The sequence below is a fragment of the Lissotriton helveticus genome, chromosome 1_1 (genome assembly GCF_964261635.1).
Source record: "Lissotriton helveticus chromosome 1_1, aLisHel1.1, whole genome shotgun sequence".
Lineage (NCBI taxonomy): Eukaryota > Metazoa > Chordata > Amphibia > Caudata > Salamandridae > Lissotriton > Lissotriton helveticus.
Genome location: NC_136057.1, coordinates 129006515 through 129024255, shown reverse-complemented (window position 1 = coordinate 129024255; position 17741 = coordinate 129006515). Strand labels below are relative to the sequence as shown.

Sequence of the window (17741 nt, the reverse complement as noted above, 5' to 3'; positions counted from 1 at the left end):
TTTTTTTTTAGACACGGGGAGATTAAGTGATTTGCCCAGAATCACAGGAGGTTTTGGCGTCGTTACCGAGACTCGAACCCAGATCCCCAGGTCCGAGGTCGAGCGCCTTAGCCGTTAGGCCAGCTCCTCTCCCCATTGTATTTGCATTCTTCGAATGAGGAAAGCAAAAAAGAACTGGGATGAAAAAAGAAATTTAAAAAATCAGTCTGGACACAATACTTACTCTTGACAAGAGTTAAATCAAGTTATACCTGGCGGCACTCATAGCTACGGGGCTGCTCAGTGGGTTAGCTGATTTGCAGTTGGTTGCGGCAGCGCTCTTCACTACCGAAGCCTGAGCGCTGTAGAGCTTACAGAGTTACAAAAACATAAATGTGAGCCCTATAGGAGGGGATCTTAAATGCACAGAATGCTGACTCGAACCCATTGCAATGCAAGATACAGCAGGATTTATTGAGGAAAAGAGGTCTACAGACATCTGCAATAAACACAGTTCAACTACTAACTCTTAAACATATGTGGGAAAAGGTATGATGGGAAGGTAAAACAGCCCATGTTTCTTTCTGCAGCTCCAACGGTAATCACGCACCACAAAGAGCGAGCAGCACCTGGGCTGAAGACGGAAGCAAGTCCGTTCCGCGAGGCGAGTACCTCTGTGCATGGCAGAGGGGCTACGGGCTTCGATTTGTTGGCACTTTGGCATCTGTGAATAGGGGGCTGTGCTGAGAACCCTTGCTGTGAGCTCAAAGTTGTTGTGACGTGTAAGTAGTAATTTAATGTGTGTTTTGTAAGACGGCATGATAGCGTTGCGGCTGTGCCCTCATGTAATGGCATGAGCGAGGTGGTAAATGAATCCTATATTCGGTTGGTACAACAGAATCAACTAGCAGTGAGAAACCCTAAGAACATTTATAAAGAAATAACACAAGGATGTGATTGGTTACCGATCATAGTCTCCTTACATGGTTGTACGGCTGCTCGCAATCACGCTTCACAGGTGACGAGAGCTGCAATTACAGAGCCCAGGTCTAGGCCGGGAAAATGACTCATCTGAATGATGCTGCCTCACTGGGGGCACATATGCCTTAGCATGCTTGCGGCAGGGTCAGAAATGACTTCTCTAAATAAGTTTAGCACAGGCATACCATTATGCACTGAGTGCTTGCCTTTGAACACTTTTAGCTGGGACTTAAACATCAGTATGCCGTACATCGTGCCCTTAAATACCGAACAATGCTAATTAGTGCATGGACTTTTAAAATAAATTAATCTGCAAGGCGCGGATCACGCCCGGACAGCCACAGCTGCCTGTAAAGCCCTGCAGCTTCTCTCAGAAACTAGTGCAGCAAACAGCATGCAAAGAAGAAACATGCTGCACAACTTCTGACCCTCGGCAATCCGATACACTGCCGTTTAAGAGGCACGCTGCAACGTTCTCCCCTCTTCAACAGTGGTATGTTGCTAGGCCTAAGATCTGCGCTCTGTGCTCCTTCACGCAAGAGATCTTTTTTTCCACCCTGCTCGCTTTTTAAAAGCAAGAGCTGCAAATGGTGCCTCAGTGATGTATGAAGTGTATGTGCTTCGCAACGGAGTTTGGGCACTCAGGGTTATTACACTAAATGCACGCTCCCTACAGGGAACACTGGCCATTAGGAATTTATGACTATAAGCCCTCGTTACAACATTCCAGTAAAACTTACTTTGGTGTAAGCAGGACATAAGATTGTTACAGTGAAAATGGATCTAGTTTGTATTTATTGGTGTTATAGAAACGTTCATTTTGAGTGAAGTTCCTGGCATAAACTGTGCAGTGATAGGGTTCAGTTCAGTGTGTATTATTTGGTGCCGTTGCATATGTGTCTTACCAGTAAAGCTCTTCCCACACACTGTGCAGTGATAAGGCCTCTTTCCTGTGTGTGCACTTTGATACCATACATGACCTTTCTTTCTAAGAAAAGCGCTTGGAAGACACTTTGCAGTGATAATGTTTCTCTCCTGTGTGTTCGGTGTTACGAGACTTGACTTTTGATTTAAGCTCTTCTCGCACACAGTGCAGTGAAAAGGCTTCTCTCATGTGTGTACGCTTTGATGCCGTACAAGGTATCCCTGATAAGCGAAGCGCTTGGAACACTTAATGCAGAGATAAGGCCTCTCTACTGTGTGTGTTCTTTGATGCAGTACGAGGGTTGCCTTCTGAGAAATGGTTTTTGAACACACAGTACAGTGATGAGGCCTCTCTCGTGTGTACGCTTTGATGCTGTACAAGGGTTGTCTTACGAGAAAAGCGCTTTGAACACTCAGTGCAGTGATAAAGCTTCTATCCTGTGTGTGTTCTTTGATGCCGTACAAGGGATCCCTTATCAGCAAAGCGTTTGGAACATAGAGTGCAGTGATAAGGCCGCTCTCCTGTGTGAGTTCTTTGATGCAGTACAAGGCCATTCTTATGAGCAAAGCGCTTGGAACACACTGTGCAGTGATAAGGCCTCTCTCCAGTGTGTACGCTTTGATGCTGTACAAGGTTCGCCTTATAAGAAAAGCGCTTGGAACACAGAGTGCAGTGATAAGACCGCTCTCCTGTGTGAGTTCTTTGATGCAGTACAAGACTTTTCTTACAAGAAAAGGTTTTGGAACACAGAGTGCAGTGATAAGGCCGCTCTCCGGTGTGTGTTCTTTGATGCAATACAAGGTTTACCTTCTGAGAAAAGGTTTTTGAACACACAGTACAGTGATGAGGCTTCTCTCCTGTGTGTACGCTTTGATGCTGTACAAGGTTCGTCTTATGAGAAAAGTGCTTGGAACACAGAGTGCAGTGATAAGGCCTCTCTCCTGTGTGAGTTCTTTGATGCAGTACAAGGTTTGCCTTACAAGAAAAGGTTTTGGAACACACAATGCAATGATGAGGCCTCTCTCCTGTGTGTACTCTTTGATGCTGTACAAGGGATCTCTTATCAGCAAAGCGCTTGGAACACACAGTGCAGTGATAAGGCCTCTCTCCTGTGTGTAAACTTTGATGTCGTACAAGGCTGTTCTTATGAGCAAAGCGCTTGGAACACTCTGTACAGTGATACGGCCTCTCTCCAGTGTGTGTTCTTTGATGCTGTAAAAAAGTTGCCTTTTGAGTGAAACACTTTTTACACGTTTCGCAGGGATATGGCCTGAGGCTGGTGTGTCCTTTTTTGTGCCTCACAAGAAGTGTCTCATTGATAAATCCTTTGTCACACACATTACAAGCAAAGCGTCTCTCCCTCATGTGCATTCTGCGCCGTTTCTTTAAGTAGATATTTTGAGTTATATTCATCTTGCCTCCGGAACCTTTAAGGCTTTCTTTCCCATTCATATTTTCTAGATGTGATTGTTGTTCTGCAAAATAGAAAAAAACATTGAAAATTACATGAAGAAAATATTTCTTGAAAAAGCTGCACTGATATAATATGGAGTCGGACAGTTACTGAGGTAACGGGTTTTTAGGAACCCGCTGGTGTCAGGGGATAACACCCGAAGACCTCTGAGTTCCCTAGTTCCGGACCACAGAAACACGTAGTCTTCTAGTCGCAGTCAAAGATCAAGTTTTATTGGTAGCTACCAAGTAACACGTGTCCCAGAAGTACACCACACAGAGAGTAGGTTCTTGGGAGACTGTTCGTTTTTACAGAACCAGCCGTCTCCTTATATATCAAATATATGGCTTCAAGCAAGAATTCTTGAGTTTATGGTATGGCAACACACATATTTCTACAACAATACAAAGAGCGAAGTCATGTAAGCAAGCCCATATTTTAGATGTCCAGTTTGCTGATAGATTACCCAGTTGGATCGGGAACTCCCATCAGATATAGATGAACCACCAATAAAGGAAGGTACAACCCAGCCATAAAAGGGCCATAAACAAGATACGGGGACAGGTGCGTGTTTGAAGGAAACATGGGCTGTATGTAGTGAATGGTTCGTGGAATGTTATGCGTAGATGCTATCGTATTCGGCCACTGGGCGAGGAGCTGCCTAAACAGGTTTGGCCGAAGACAGTGGAGTCAGTTGGGACAGGTCAGGGGAAAGTCACGAAAGGTGGACGTGTCTATTTGGATCAAGCTCGACCTTTAATTGACTTATCATGAGGGCAAGATGCAAGATGGATGCCGTTCACAAAATGGAGTTTAAGGGATGGGACGGAAACTGTGATTTAGGGGTGTTGGCAACCCTCGATTGTAACGCAAATACATAGGAATGATCTCCTAATCATTATCGGTTCGTAGACACCAAAATCGTCTCGGTACGTTGAGGTTTCGTGACACGGGTATTGGACCTCGATATCGGGAAAACCACAGGGTCCGGATTTTGGGAACCACAGACCCTACTTTTGCCCTCATATAAGGCAATAACTCATGCTAATCTGAGTCCAAATCGGTATGAAGAAATTCGTGGAGATGTTGCTGGAGCATCATTCTGCTACTCAGCTCGTCCTGTGACACAGACTTCCGTACACACGAGGTAGCACAGAGGCCACATAGTGCAGGAGCACACTGTATACACAAGCAAAACATGAACAGAAGTGCCAAGATCATCCCGATGAAAATCAAAGTTTTCCATCCCCAGGCAGTGATCAGTTCCCAGAACCACCCCAGCAGGGACCAATCCCCTTTCTCAATGTGAAGGGAACCAGATATTTTGTGTAGTTTGGAGATGGCCTGGTATACTGTTGGTGCGTTATCAGGGATGAAAATGCAGCAACTGGATTGGATGACTCTACACACACCACCACGATCGGCGAGTATAATGTCTAAGGCAATTCGGTTCTGAAGGGTCATAAGTCGATCCGACTGAAGCTCTGTTGTCAAATTGCCAAGTGCTCCGGCCGTTGTGGTCACGGCGGATTCAACTATCCTCGCTAACTGGCGAATATTCCTGCTGTTCACCATAGGCCCCCAAAATGGCAGAAAACCCTTTGCGAAGTCAGCGAATTCCTGACCCGCGGTGTCGTTTTTACTCACGACACCTCTAGCTGTCCTTGTCCGGTGGTAATCTGCTCGGGCCGTGTAGATAGGAGGCAGCAGAAATGAAATAAAACATATACCTGAGAAATCAGGGGGCAACCACGTGTAGGCTTGGTCGTGGCAAACGAAATACGTGCCTTTAGCTGCCAAGAGTATCGGGGAAGTTCGGGAAGCAAATACATATGTTTCCGTGCAAATGCTCTTTCCTAACTGTGCTGTGGGGTTCCTACCAATACCCTGTAAGCATAAGTGACCTCGGTGGGGAACTATCCAAACTGGGCGAGATTTCTGTGCTGCCTGGCTCTTGACCAGGTAAACCCCAAGTTTGGTCACGTTCCAACGGGTGTAGGGACTCAGTTCATCTTTGGGGATTGTCAGATAGGTGTCGATATCCCTACTCATGTTCCTTATCCCTGCAATTAGTGCCTTGTTACTGGAGTCGCTTGCAGCGGAACGGGTCGGGTATGGTTCTAGGGCGAATAGGAACACGGTCTGGAAAGCCCACAGAGAACCATAGTAGCTAAATGGCAAAACGAAGTATGGGATACCCTTATCGGTTGTGTGTGGCATAAGTCCGCATATCCAACAGTTTGACGTGTTCATTATGGACTGGTGTTGGTGTAGAAGCTGGATGAAAGAGTTGTTTACAAATTCGAGTCTTCGGGCAGACTCGTGTTCAGGTAAAGGGTGAAAGTAGTGTGGAGAAATAGTGGGAGGAGGTGGTGTCTGGGTGTCATTCGAAAAGGTAACTTTAAATACGAACAAGGTATAACCAATAAAAAACACAAGTATGCTACATAACATTAAAACACATAATATCAGGAATCTTCTTCTGGACAGTATCGTGCATAACTGTTTTTCGAAGTTCGTGAGTCTGACAGGTCTCTCTACCCTTGGAAACTCCATCCTCTAGTTGCTGCCCGCGGTGGTTGATTGATTCTCCCAGGGAGCGCGCTCTGCTCAGTCCGTGGTAACTCCCGTGGACCAATCAGAACCGTGGACCTAGAACTTCCCAGTTGCACTCCCCAGACTTCAACCGCGACCCTAGCAGCAGAACCGGATGGCGGTTCGAAAAATCAAAAATGAGCTAGTTCCCTTGGGACGAGAGAGCTGAAAATTCAAAAATAGTTCTTAGGGGAGAAGAGGAAATTACATTAGATCAAGCTTTTATTAGTTCTTTTGTCTAGACCGCAGGTTGTATCGTCGTTTCCCAGGTACGGTGTGATCTTCAAACAGCGTTTCAGGGTCAGTAGTGTCCAATTGCATAGATGGTGACACATGTCCTTGCAAAATATGATCACTCTTCTTTTCGGTGCTAGTTTCTTTCAAACGGGCATCGCTGAAAGGGATGAAGCGAGGTACGGATTCTGTCTCAGAGTCAGCAAGTCCTTTGTTGACCCACTGGTCGTATGGAAGGGGTAGAGAGACCCGTTTGCAGTGGGTCCCATGTACCCAGTTCTTCTTGCCTTCAACCCGAACAGCAGATCTTGTTGAAAGTAGTACCAGGTGCGGTCTGGTCCACCTCGGTTGTCCGTTGTTGGTGCGCTGAAAATTCCGCAACAAAACCCACGAACCGGGTTCGATGAGGTGACCTGGATCGTCAGAGGCTGGTGGAGAAGAACTGTGAACCTGTTGGTGTAAAACACGCAATTTAGTTGTCAATTCGCACAAATAGTCAAGCAGTACGGGGTGCTCTATCTCGCTCAGTTTCTTGGGTCTTGGCACGCCCCAGACGTTGGCTGGGCGGCCAAACACGATTTCATGGGGGCTAAGTCCTAACCTGGAGTGGACAGTCGTCCTGGTTGACAAAAGTGCTAGAGGCAAGGCATCAGGCCATTTAAGACCTGTACTGGCTTGGATTTTGGCTAGTTTGAGTTTCAGAGTGCCATTGTAGCATTCTACTAATCCAGCCGATTGGGGGTGATTCGCAGAGTGGAATTTTTGGTGTATGCCTAGACACTCACACACTCTCTTCATCACGCATCCTACGAATTCACTTCCGTTATCACCCCAGACAATTCTAGGCATACCGAATCTAGGGAAGAACTCTTTGACAAGGGCTTTGGCAGTCGATAAGGCTGTGTTGTCCTTAAGGGGGTACGCTTCCACCCACCTTGAAAAGGCGCAAACAACAACGAGAACGTATTTCAGGTTGTTGCACCTCTCCATGTGGATGAAATCTAGCTGCAAAACCTCGAACGGGTACGTTGGAGGCGCAAAATGACCAGCTGGAGTTGGCGTTCCCCTACCGGGATTGTACTTCAAACATACCATACACTTTCTGACCACGTTTTCTGCGTACTTTGGGATATTGCTATTCTGCCATACTGGGGCCAATAGTTTACATATTCCTCTCGAATTGATGTGTGCCATTCCGTGAGCCATCGTTACCACTGCAAGTACGTATGCATTAGGTAGTAACCATCGCTGGTGTTCCGATAGTTCAACCCAACAACCATTCGCATCCAATCTACCTGTGCTTTCTCTCCATTCATTCATCTCGTTCTCAGTGGCCTCGGCTTGTATTGATTTTACGCTTTCAATGGTGTCCTCACACATTCCTACATCAGCAGTCCATCTAGCGGGACCCATGACATACATCCGATTCATTGTGTTCCTTGCAGTTCCTTTCGCAACCTCATCTGCAAATGCATTTCCGCGGCCAACATCATCCTGAATCTTTCTGTGTGCACTACATTTTATAATGGCGACTTGTAGGGGCAAGGTGAGTGACTCAAGGAGCTCATTAACTAGCTGGCCATGTTGTATCTTTGCACCATGGGACGTAAGGAACCCACGTTCACGCCATAATCTCCCAAAACTGTGAGCCACACCAAAGGCATATTGGCTGTCAGTGTACACATTCACTCGCTTTCCTTTCGCCAGCACACATGCTCTAGTAAGCGCTATCAACTCTGCAGCTTGTGCAGAACTGTGGGGAATGCGTGCAGTCTCTACAATGGTGTGTAACGTCGTTACGGCATATGCTGTAGTCGTATCACCATTCGGCAACTTGAAACATGAACCATCAACCCATAGAGTATCATTGCATTCGGGAAGGGGAGTGTCCTGTAAGTCTACTCTCCCTTTTGTCTCTTCCTCTGTCCTGAAACAGCAGTCATGCTTGTCAATCTTGTCTGTCTCTGTCGGGATGGGTAATAACGTAGCGGGATTGAGTGTATCACACCTCTTTATATGGATGTGACTTGGTAGCAGGGTAAGTTCGTAACTGGATAGTCGAGCGCTAGTAAGGTGTTGTGTCTTTGTCCTATTTAGTAAAATGTCTACAGCATGCGGAACCATAACGATCAGAGTGTTATTCATGACTAATCCAGCAGACTGTCGAATGCAGACAGCTGCTGCGGCTGTTGCTCTTAGACAACTTGGCAGTGCCTTAGCCACTGGATCCAGAGTTGCCGAAAAATACACGCATGGGCGCTGTTTGTCCCCAAAGAGTTGCATTAAGACTGATAATGCACAACCTTCTTTTTCGTGGACATACAATGTAAAAGGCTTACTGTAGTTGGGGTTTCCCAACACAGGAGCCGAACACAATGCATCGCGCAACTCGCGGAAACTCGTCTGACAATCTTCAGACCAAGGCATAGGTTTAGGCGTGTCTTTGCGGAGTAGTGACAGTAAGGGTTTGGCTAGTAGTGAGAAATTCGGTATCCATTGTCTACAGTACGATGTAATGCCCAAAAAAGCTCGGACACCTCTCAGTGTCCTTGGGGCACTTAGTTCTGTGATTGCCTGTATTCTTTCTGGTGTCAGTCTCCTTCCCTCCTTCGATAAGATGTGACCTAGGTAGGTTACTTCTTGTCGACAAAATTGCAGTTTTGAAAGGGAGACTTTGTGCTTCATGTCACATAGGTGACGTAATAGCGACAACGTAGCTTCCTTGCAAATCTCTTCAGTGTCTGCAGCGATCAGTAGATCGTCTACGTACTGAATCAATGTTGACCCATCTGGCAGTACAATTGTGTCTAGTTGTGTTTTCAGAGCCTGACTGAATATTGATGGACTTTCGCAGTAGCCTTGAGGAGCGTATTTGAAGCGGAAGCTTCGTCCTCCTAAATTGAAGCCGAAAAGGTCTCTACTCTCTTCGGCGATCGGGATGCTGAAGAAAGCGTTCTTCAGGTCAATCACCGAGAACCAAGCTGCTGAAGCTGGAACCATTGTCAATAAAGCAGTAATGTCGGGGACGACTGGAAACTGCGGTATAACTACCTTGTTTACTTCTCGGAGGTCAATCACAAACCTATACACAGGGGGCTGTGAAGGATCAGTACGTTTCAAGACCGGTAAAACTGGACTGTTACAAATGTTTCCTGTTGTTTCCTCGATAACATCTTTATCGACCAAATCATAAACGATCGTTAACAATGCCTGTTCGCAGTCGTTAGAAATTTTGTATTGGGGAATACGTGGCAATCTGACGTTTGCTTTCAAAGTTATGACATACGGTGCTATCTCTAAACGACCTACATCGTTGGAACCATTAGCCCATAGTATATCTGGAAGTGATGACAATTCGGTTGGGATACCTTCTTTTGACAAGTATATTGAAGAAATGACTTTTCTCCCTAAAGTAAGCTGTACTCCCGAGGGAGAACAGTACAAAGTCGCGTACAACCTCTTTAGCAAATCCAATCCTAACAAATTTTCACCGCAACCTGTTGTAAGAATGAGGGGTGCTTCTAATTCACAGGGGCCAACAGAAACGGAAACAGGACTAGAGATCGGGTTTCTAACAGGGGCGCCAGAGAAGCCTACTGAGACATTCATTTCGCCAGACAAAGGTGCGGCAGGAAGTTTTGAGTGCATAATAGAACTTTTTGTAGCACCAGTATCCAGCAGAAATGGCTCTGACACTCCTGAGGTAATTACCTCGACATAAGGTCCATCCTGATCTACTGGAACTGAAACAACTCCCTCTCTTTGTCCGTGGCTGTCCTAGCGATCGTTACCCTCATTGTCGTGTTCGGTGTAATAGTCGTCAGCATAGTACTGAGCTGACTTGGACGATGAAGGTGGAAAAGAAGTTATATTCTGAGTGAAATATCCACGGCCTCTACCTCTAGAGGCATGCTGAACACCTCTTTCCCTTACACCTTGTGCACCGTTTAAACGTCGTGCAAGAGCCGGACAATTATTCCTAAAATGGCCCTCTTCTTTGCAATACGCACATTGATTCGGGCCATACGTAGGACGCTGATGGGAAAGCTCGTTTCCTTGCGCGTCTTTAGAGTACTGCAGATTCTGTTGATAATGAGGCTGGCTAGCCATACGAGGCTGATAGGCCTGTTGGAGAAGAACTTTAGTTTTCAAATCTTTCGTCTTTTTGTCTGCCTTGTCTAACTCGTCTTTACGCCTATTTTCATAGTACTGGGCTGTTGCTAGAATCTGCGCTGACGTAGAGACAGCCCAAGCACTTTCTGAGTCTTTTAGTTTAGCACACAATTCAGGAAGCAAATTGTGTACAAACTTGTCTACAAACAGTCTTTGGCCACCCTCGGTAGCCATATCCTGACCACTATGGTCAGTGAAGGTTTCCTCAAATCTCGTGAAGAAGTCAGACACATTCTCGTCTTTCTTCTGCTTGCACGCGGATAGCTTGTCCCAGTTTACACGTACTTCAGGCATAATTGTCTTCATGTATGCGATAATTCTACCAGGAAGTTCAGCTATTAACGGCTCAGGCTTGAAACCACCGATTTGTCTAGCATCTGTAGTCGCAATGTTTGCCCATGAGTCACCTAATTCTTGGTCATGATCCGTATGACGTATCTTACTCCATAAAGGATGTGGAACAATGTTCCCAAACAACATGTCTATATCCGCTAAATTCATTATACATGAGCTTGCAGTTTGGGACAACTCCTTATAATACCCAGTCGGGTTTTTACGGGGATCGGGTAGTGTCTGCTTGAGTGCTAGAACTTCGGATCTTTTCCAGGGGACATGTACCCATACACGCTGGAAATGAGGCAGAACCGGTGGAACTGCGTTTGCATCACCTTCCCTCCACACCGGAGGAACCTCTCTCCTAGGGTACTGTCTCGCTCTTTTCCTACTATACGTACCACTGTCAGAGGATGACCCAGAATTACCACCTGTACTTCGATGTGATAATAATATCTCTACTGCTCTTTCAACGTCGGGACCAACTATCATACCCTCCCCAAATTTAAATCGTAACCTACACAACTCCTGCAGGTTGCTCTTCTGACCATTATCTTCCAAATCCTCACACAGGAAAACACACATCTGCTCAAAGACGTATCTTTGCGTTGGTTCATCCCATTGACGGAAAACGTTCATGACAGACTCTACATCATATCTTGCTGTATCCATAGCCCAATTTCGTGCTAACTTATTCAATGTTTCCCTTTCCTGATAATCAGGCATTTGGCTTCGTAATTGTCTTCGTTCCGTGTTAGGGGTCGTTTTAGGCGACCGAAAAATTGGTGAAGGAAAGTTAGTAACAATGCTGGCCATTTTATGCCAGACGAAAGGTGAAAGTGGAGGAATAGCTGGTAGGAGAACAGAGTCACGCAAAGCAGAAACAGAAATGTTCGTAGAACGAGTATCAGAGAGACTAGAAGGTGCGCTAGGCGAAATTTTAGAAGGAACGGTAGGAGAAATAGATGTGATCGGTGAGCCTTGAGGAGGCTGTGCCAAAGAAACAGGAGCCAGCTGAAGAGTAGCTGGTGAGTGCGGTAAAGGAGCCTGTATTACAGCTACCAAAGGTGCAACGAAAGGTTGCGGAGGTGCTGTGGCATTTTGTGCATAGGGTGGCGGAGAATTTAATAGGTGGGACATCAATGGATCTTTCTCGGATCCTTCCTGTTGACCTTTTCCTCTATTTGGCAGCATTGGGTAACATTTATCTATCGCTAGTTTCTTGCTCCTAAGCATCTGTTCGCTCTCTTGCTCTTCCTCGTTATCTCTGTATGCAACGGCAGCTTGCACCATTGACATACCTCTTTTATTCTTTTTTGCTAGTCTTATTTCTTTCTGTTTGGCTTCCTTGCGCCATAAGCGGAAAGAGTCAAACATTGCCGGCCGGGCTTTCTTCTCGAACAATTTGACCTCTAAGTTATCTAATATTTCTTGGTCGAAACTACCATATTGGGGCCATTTTAAAACACCATCCTTGCGGGTGTATTTTATCCATACCTCGTTATATGTGATAGGACCTACGCCGTGCTTCACATAGAGTTCATACATTGGAGTTCCAATTGGAGGAACCGGACAAGAATCTTCCAACTGGGAGTCCTTACTACAACCAAGACAAAACAAGTTTCCAAGTTTGCTAAAACCAGGCATCTTCGCTCACTGGTCTAGCTTCAAACTTCAAAGGATTATCTGTTACGATATTTCTCGTGAATACACGAGTCCTTCGGCTTTGGGGCTTGCAAGTTCCAAATCAAGTCGTATCTCAAGGATACCAAAAACTAAGAACAAACTAAGGACTAGGAGACGCTCCACTTATACTTAACTGAAGTATTTGAAGATCGATGACGTCGCTAGAAGACTCGTCTATCGTTTCGCTCTACCAAGGATCACTGGGTCCAAAACAAGGCGATAGTCAGGGCAGCAGTCCTTCGAAGCCGTCGGGACGCGGGGAACCTCGCAGCAAAGACCTTCGGAACCACGTCGACATACAGGGGTCGCTGAAGTGGCTGGCCGTCCTCCGGAATTTTCACACGAAGCTCCTCACGAACATCTGGCTTGGACCGTCACCGCTTGATATCGCCCCGAGTTGGGCGCCAACTGAGGTAACGGGTTTTTAGGAACCCGCTGGTGTCAGGGGATAACACCCGAAGACCTCTGAGTTCCCTTGTTCCGGACCACAGAAACACGTAGTCTTCTAGTCGCAGTCAAAGATCAAGTTTTATTGGTAGCTACCAAGTAACACGTGTCCCAGAAGTACACAACACAGAGAGTAGGTTCTTGGGAGACTGTTCGTTTTTACAGAACCAGCCGTCTCCTTATATATCAAATATATGGCTTCAAGCAAGAATTCTTGAGTTTATGGTATGGCAACACACATATTTCTACAACAATACAAAGAGCGAAGTCATGTAAGCAAGCCCATATTTTAGATGTCCAGTTTGCTGATAGATTACCCAGTTGGATCGGGAACTCCCATCAGATATAGATGAACCACCAATAAAGGAAGGTACAACCCAGCCATAAAAGGGCCATAAACAAGATACGGGGACAGGTGCGTGTTTGAAGGAAACATGGGCTGTATGTAGTGAATGGTTCGTGGAATGTTATGCGTAGATGCTATCGTATTCGGCCACTGGGCGAGGAGCTGCCTAAACAGGTTTGGCCGAAGACAGTGGAGTCAGTTGGGACAGGTCAGGGGAAAGTCACGAAAGGTGGACGTGTCTATTTGGATCAAGCTCGACCTTTAATTGACTTATCATGAGGGCAAGATGCAAGATGGATGCCGTTCACAAAATGGAGTTTAAGGGATGGGACGGAAACTGTGATTTAGGGGTGTTGGCAACCCTCGATTGTAACGCAAATACATAGGAATGATGTCCTAATCATTATCGGTTCGTAGACACCAAAATCGTCTCGGTACGTTGAGGTTTCGTGACACGGGTATTGGACCTCGATATCGGGAAAACCACAGGGTCCGGATTTTGGGAACCACATTACAATTCAGGGGAAAAAAATGTATGTTCTAGGAAAAAGAGTCACACTTCCCTTTGAGATACAAATGGTGGCTAGTCCTCCTACATAAAGTGCGTTGACCTGGTCCTGCAGCAGGAGCATGCTGGGAAATCAAGTGATTCACAAGAACCACTGTTCGACATGGGGTTTCTGGTTGGCTAGGGTAGGCACCTAAGCCAGGCAGAATCCACCACTCTAGTCAGGGTAAGCCAGATACACACCTGAGATAATCTGCGCTCACCCTCTGGTAGCTTGGCGCAGAGCAGTCAGGCTAGTTTAAAGATGCAATGTGCAGAGCATTTGTACAACACACTCGTGCAGCAACACAGTGAGTAAACCACAAAAGGGAATCCACGCAGGACTAAGTAAAAATAGATTCTATATTACACACTTACTTTTATCTTCGCGTTGCAAGTCGTCACAAAATGATTCGCTTTACCACAGTATATGCATATCTGTCCAATGGCGGGACATTTACCTTTGTGTGGAAATGACAGTCTGTATCTGTAACACGTTTTGTTTTTCTATGGAGACAGGACCTTGTGTCCCTCGGCCTTGTATCTTGGCTTACTTTTCGTGCTCATGACCGACGCACTTTGGGCACCTACGGCCTCCATGTCAGTCACTTGGCGATAAGTACGCTGGTCAGCGCAAGCAGCCTTGAGGACTTGATACAAGCTCAGTTTCCATCAGCATTCGTCGATGAAATGCTTACGGCAGACATCCATTAATTACTCCGAGGAGGGTAGCCTCCTCATCATAAATTTATTGAATTTACAGTGCTTTATCAAACATCCAGTCTTTGAACAAACTCATCAATGGTCTTACCTGGTCTCTGGATGAAGATATATCTTTTATAATTCACATTTGGCAATGGCTTAAACTTGACATTAAAGGCCTTTTCGATTTGACCATATGTCTTTTCACCTTCTTGTAAATTCTTTTTCATGGCTTCTTTCCTCCTTCACCGGCTATGTTTCTCAAGATACTTTATATTCTTTTTCATCTATTGCATCTATGAAATCTTCAAAAGTTTCTATCCATCCATCTATCGCCAATATTCTGTTTTTTTGCAATATCAAACATAGTTGGTGGTTTTAAGAATGCAGCAGCCGTATATACATTGGAGGACAGTAGTGGTCTCTCAGGCACTCCCTGTGGAACTTGATCAGACAGAGCTTCTCTAGAGCCTCGTGATGTGCTAGCTTCGAGGTCAGCCTTAATTACTTTTGGAGCTTGGATCTCTGTCTGGCTCTCCATCGGAGCTCTGTATGTTATGGCTGTTTAATGAGTTGTTCTGGGCCCCTTATACAGCAGCTTTGGTGGTGGGCCGCTTCGGCTTGGGAAACTAGGCAAACTCACCCGACCCTCTTTCTGGGACTGCTCTCCAGCATGTTGAGAGACAATGATTTGTTGATGGTTTCGGGAAGGAGATAAATCTTTGTACACTACAAGTACATGAAAGCAGATAACACTGGTAGATTTTGTGCTGAAATGTTTCTTCACAAACACCTGGTTAATCTCTGCTTCATAGCATGTGAATTTCAGTGTTATGTGAACTGAACTATTTCTGTGTGCTTTCCTTCTCCACCTTTAGTTTTCTTACTCCACATAGCGTAATCGTATTAATTTGCGTAATGGCGCCATATATTCCATTAGAAGCTGTTTCGTTCAGTTCTAGTCCAGCGACATGTAGACTTTCAGTGTCGCTGTCTTTATCTTTAAGCACTTTATGCAGGCTGGCATTGCACTGAGATTCCACCAGTGCCAGCATCGATTCTGCACTTCAACTGAGGCACACGTGGCACGCACGAGCAGTGTGCTGGACCACGGCAAACTCTCTGGAAGAGCGCTTTTAGTGTACGGGCTTCGTATCCCCGATCTTGTCACCAGTTATAGCTTTCTTCCAGCCCAGGTACTCACCTATTACCAAGCCACACATGGAGAGTAGTTGAACACATCTTGATTACACTGCGTGTACGTCAGAACTCAACATTCTACACCGGCCTTTAACTCATCTCTCCAGCGCTTACATCCTTACCGATGATACACCTTGGAAGTCACTCATGAAGGATCGATGCTACTACTGCAAGAATAAGCTTGTTAGTTGCACTGAAGAAAACAGCTATTGAATTTGGTAGACATGGCCCTCTCTACAGGATCACCCCTAACGGGTGCCTTCACCCTTCCTATTATTGCTGAATTTGTTTCTGTTTGCCTTAGGACACCCTCCTGTTCTACGCCACTGTGAACCCATGTGGTACCCTTTGTAAAAGCTCTCAGGACCAACTAGGCTACCCCACTGGTACTTCCTAGCTGCCCGCGGCCAGGACCAGGCCCTAGGCCACCCAGATGCCACTGGTCCTTACCCATCCACAGAGTGGGGGTAGTTACCCATGGCAATTAGTACCCATTCTCCACTCTTTCCCTCATAAGGGCAGTTCTAGACAGCCACTGATCCTCCAGCCTAGGGTCCGTTCCCTCAGGCTGACCAGAAGTCATGGGCGAGGCTTTCCTCCCCCTACCTCTCCTCCTAGGGTTCAGCACTCTCCTCCTTTGAGAGGCCCCCCCAGAACACAACTCTCCCACCAGTTCAGGACCTCTCTCCAGCAACTGGTCTCCCAACCTAGGGTCTAAACCCTCAGGTTGCACCGGGGTCAGAGGCACGAGCTCCCTCCCTCTGCACCCCCTTCCAGAGTTCTGCACCCTCCCAACTGGAGCGGTACCCTGAAAACCGAACTGGTCAAGACACTGGTTACAGATGTCCCTCCTTCCAGGTCAGGCAGATCCTGAACCTGTCCTCCCAACCCAGGGACCAACCCCTGCGGTTGAACACTTGCCTGGTACGTCAGGACTTCTGGGGGCGCACACAGCCTCAACCCCATGAGGGTAACACATGACTCATGTGTCGTGTGAAAGTCTGCCTGGCGCAGATCTCCCGACCCCTGTTCATCTGACAGCATGCGAAGATCCCCCAGGACAGTATTGGTGTCACCATTGCCATTCAATGGTGACTCAGTCCTTCTGGCTGGCCCCGACCCACTGGTTTTTCCACTGGGGGAACACATCCCCCTCTCACCCCTCAATCCAGACTTCTGCACCCTTCCAACTGGAGCGATACTGCCAGACACTAGAACCACTGGAGCTCCGTTTACAGATGCTCCAGGGTCTCCTAACACTAGGAGATCCCCCTCAAATGGCTTCCTGGTACAGCCTAGGCCCTCAACCTGGTGTTCCCTTAGGGAACCCTTCAGGCCCTGAGACTGGGTTTCGGGCACCTGGGGACACACAGTCCCACACTCACTCCTACTCCACTGAAACAGGACGTGAGCCCCTACACCCCTCCCACTACACTGGTGAGACAGTTTCTTACTGCCACTGAACTTCAACCTATACTCCTCTTCTTGGGAACAAGGTACCATACTTTGGGAACTGGGAATGGGACTTCCTGCACTGGACTCCATATTGCTGTCACCACTGGACCCCACCCCCACTGGTGAATCCAGAAAACCACAACTGCACTCAGGGGATAATCTACCCTCCAGAGCTAATTTCTCCCTGGCGAAGGCCCTCTCAGCCTCTGCCATCTTCTCCTGCACTAAGACCCTTTTGTTCTCTAGCTATTTCTCCTCCACCCTCAGCTGCGCTATCTCCTTGGCATGCTCTAACCTGAGCTTCTTCAAAGCCAGCTGATGCTCCCTTTCTTCCCTCCTATCTACCCACTCCTCTGGAGATAGGGAAAGGGATGGGGCACTGCCCCCGACACTGGATCCAGCTAGAGACTCCCTATCTACGGGGTCCTCATTATCTACTAGTATCCCTGTCCTGTCATTTTCTTCCTCCTTTTCAGACTCCACAGGCCGCCTCAGATCCACCACCCTCTTGGCTTGCGACCAGGGCCCTCATCTCCTCATTGCGCTCACGTTCCCATTCGTCCTTTTGCAATTGGATCAGGTTTTCCAGAAGTTTTCACGTGGTGTCTGACCTACTCACTGCTATGTCTCTCTCCTCACAGAATCCCACCAACTCCCACATACCATATCTAAACAGACCATAGAA

At 46.7% G+C, this 17741-nt stretch overlaps 1 protein-coding gene across 1 annotated transcript in view; it reads right to left on the bottom strand.

Annotated features, from left to right (window-relative positions):
* Positions 1 to 213: 213 nt before the first annotated feature.
* Positions 214 to 17741, bottom strand: part of LOC144768240 (uncharacterized) — a 48398-nt gene continuing 30870 nt past the window's right edge. The window contains exon 2 of the mRNA XM_078651753.1: positions 214 to 3360. Coding sequence (XP_078507879.1) covers positions 2318 to 3360 — 1043 coding nt within the window. The 3' untranslated portion in view covers positions 214 to 2317. The remainder of the gene's footprint in view (positions 3361 to 17741) is intronic.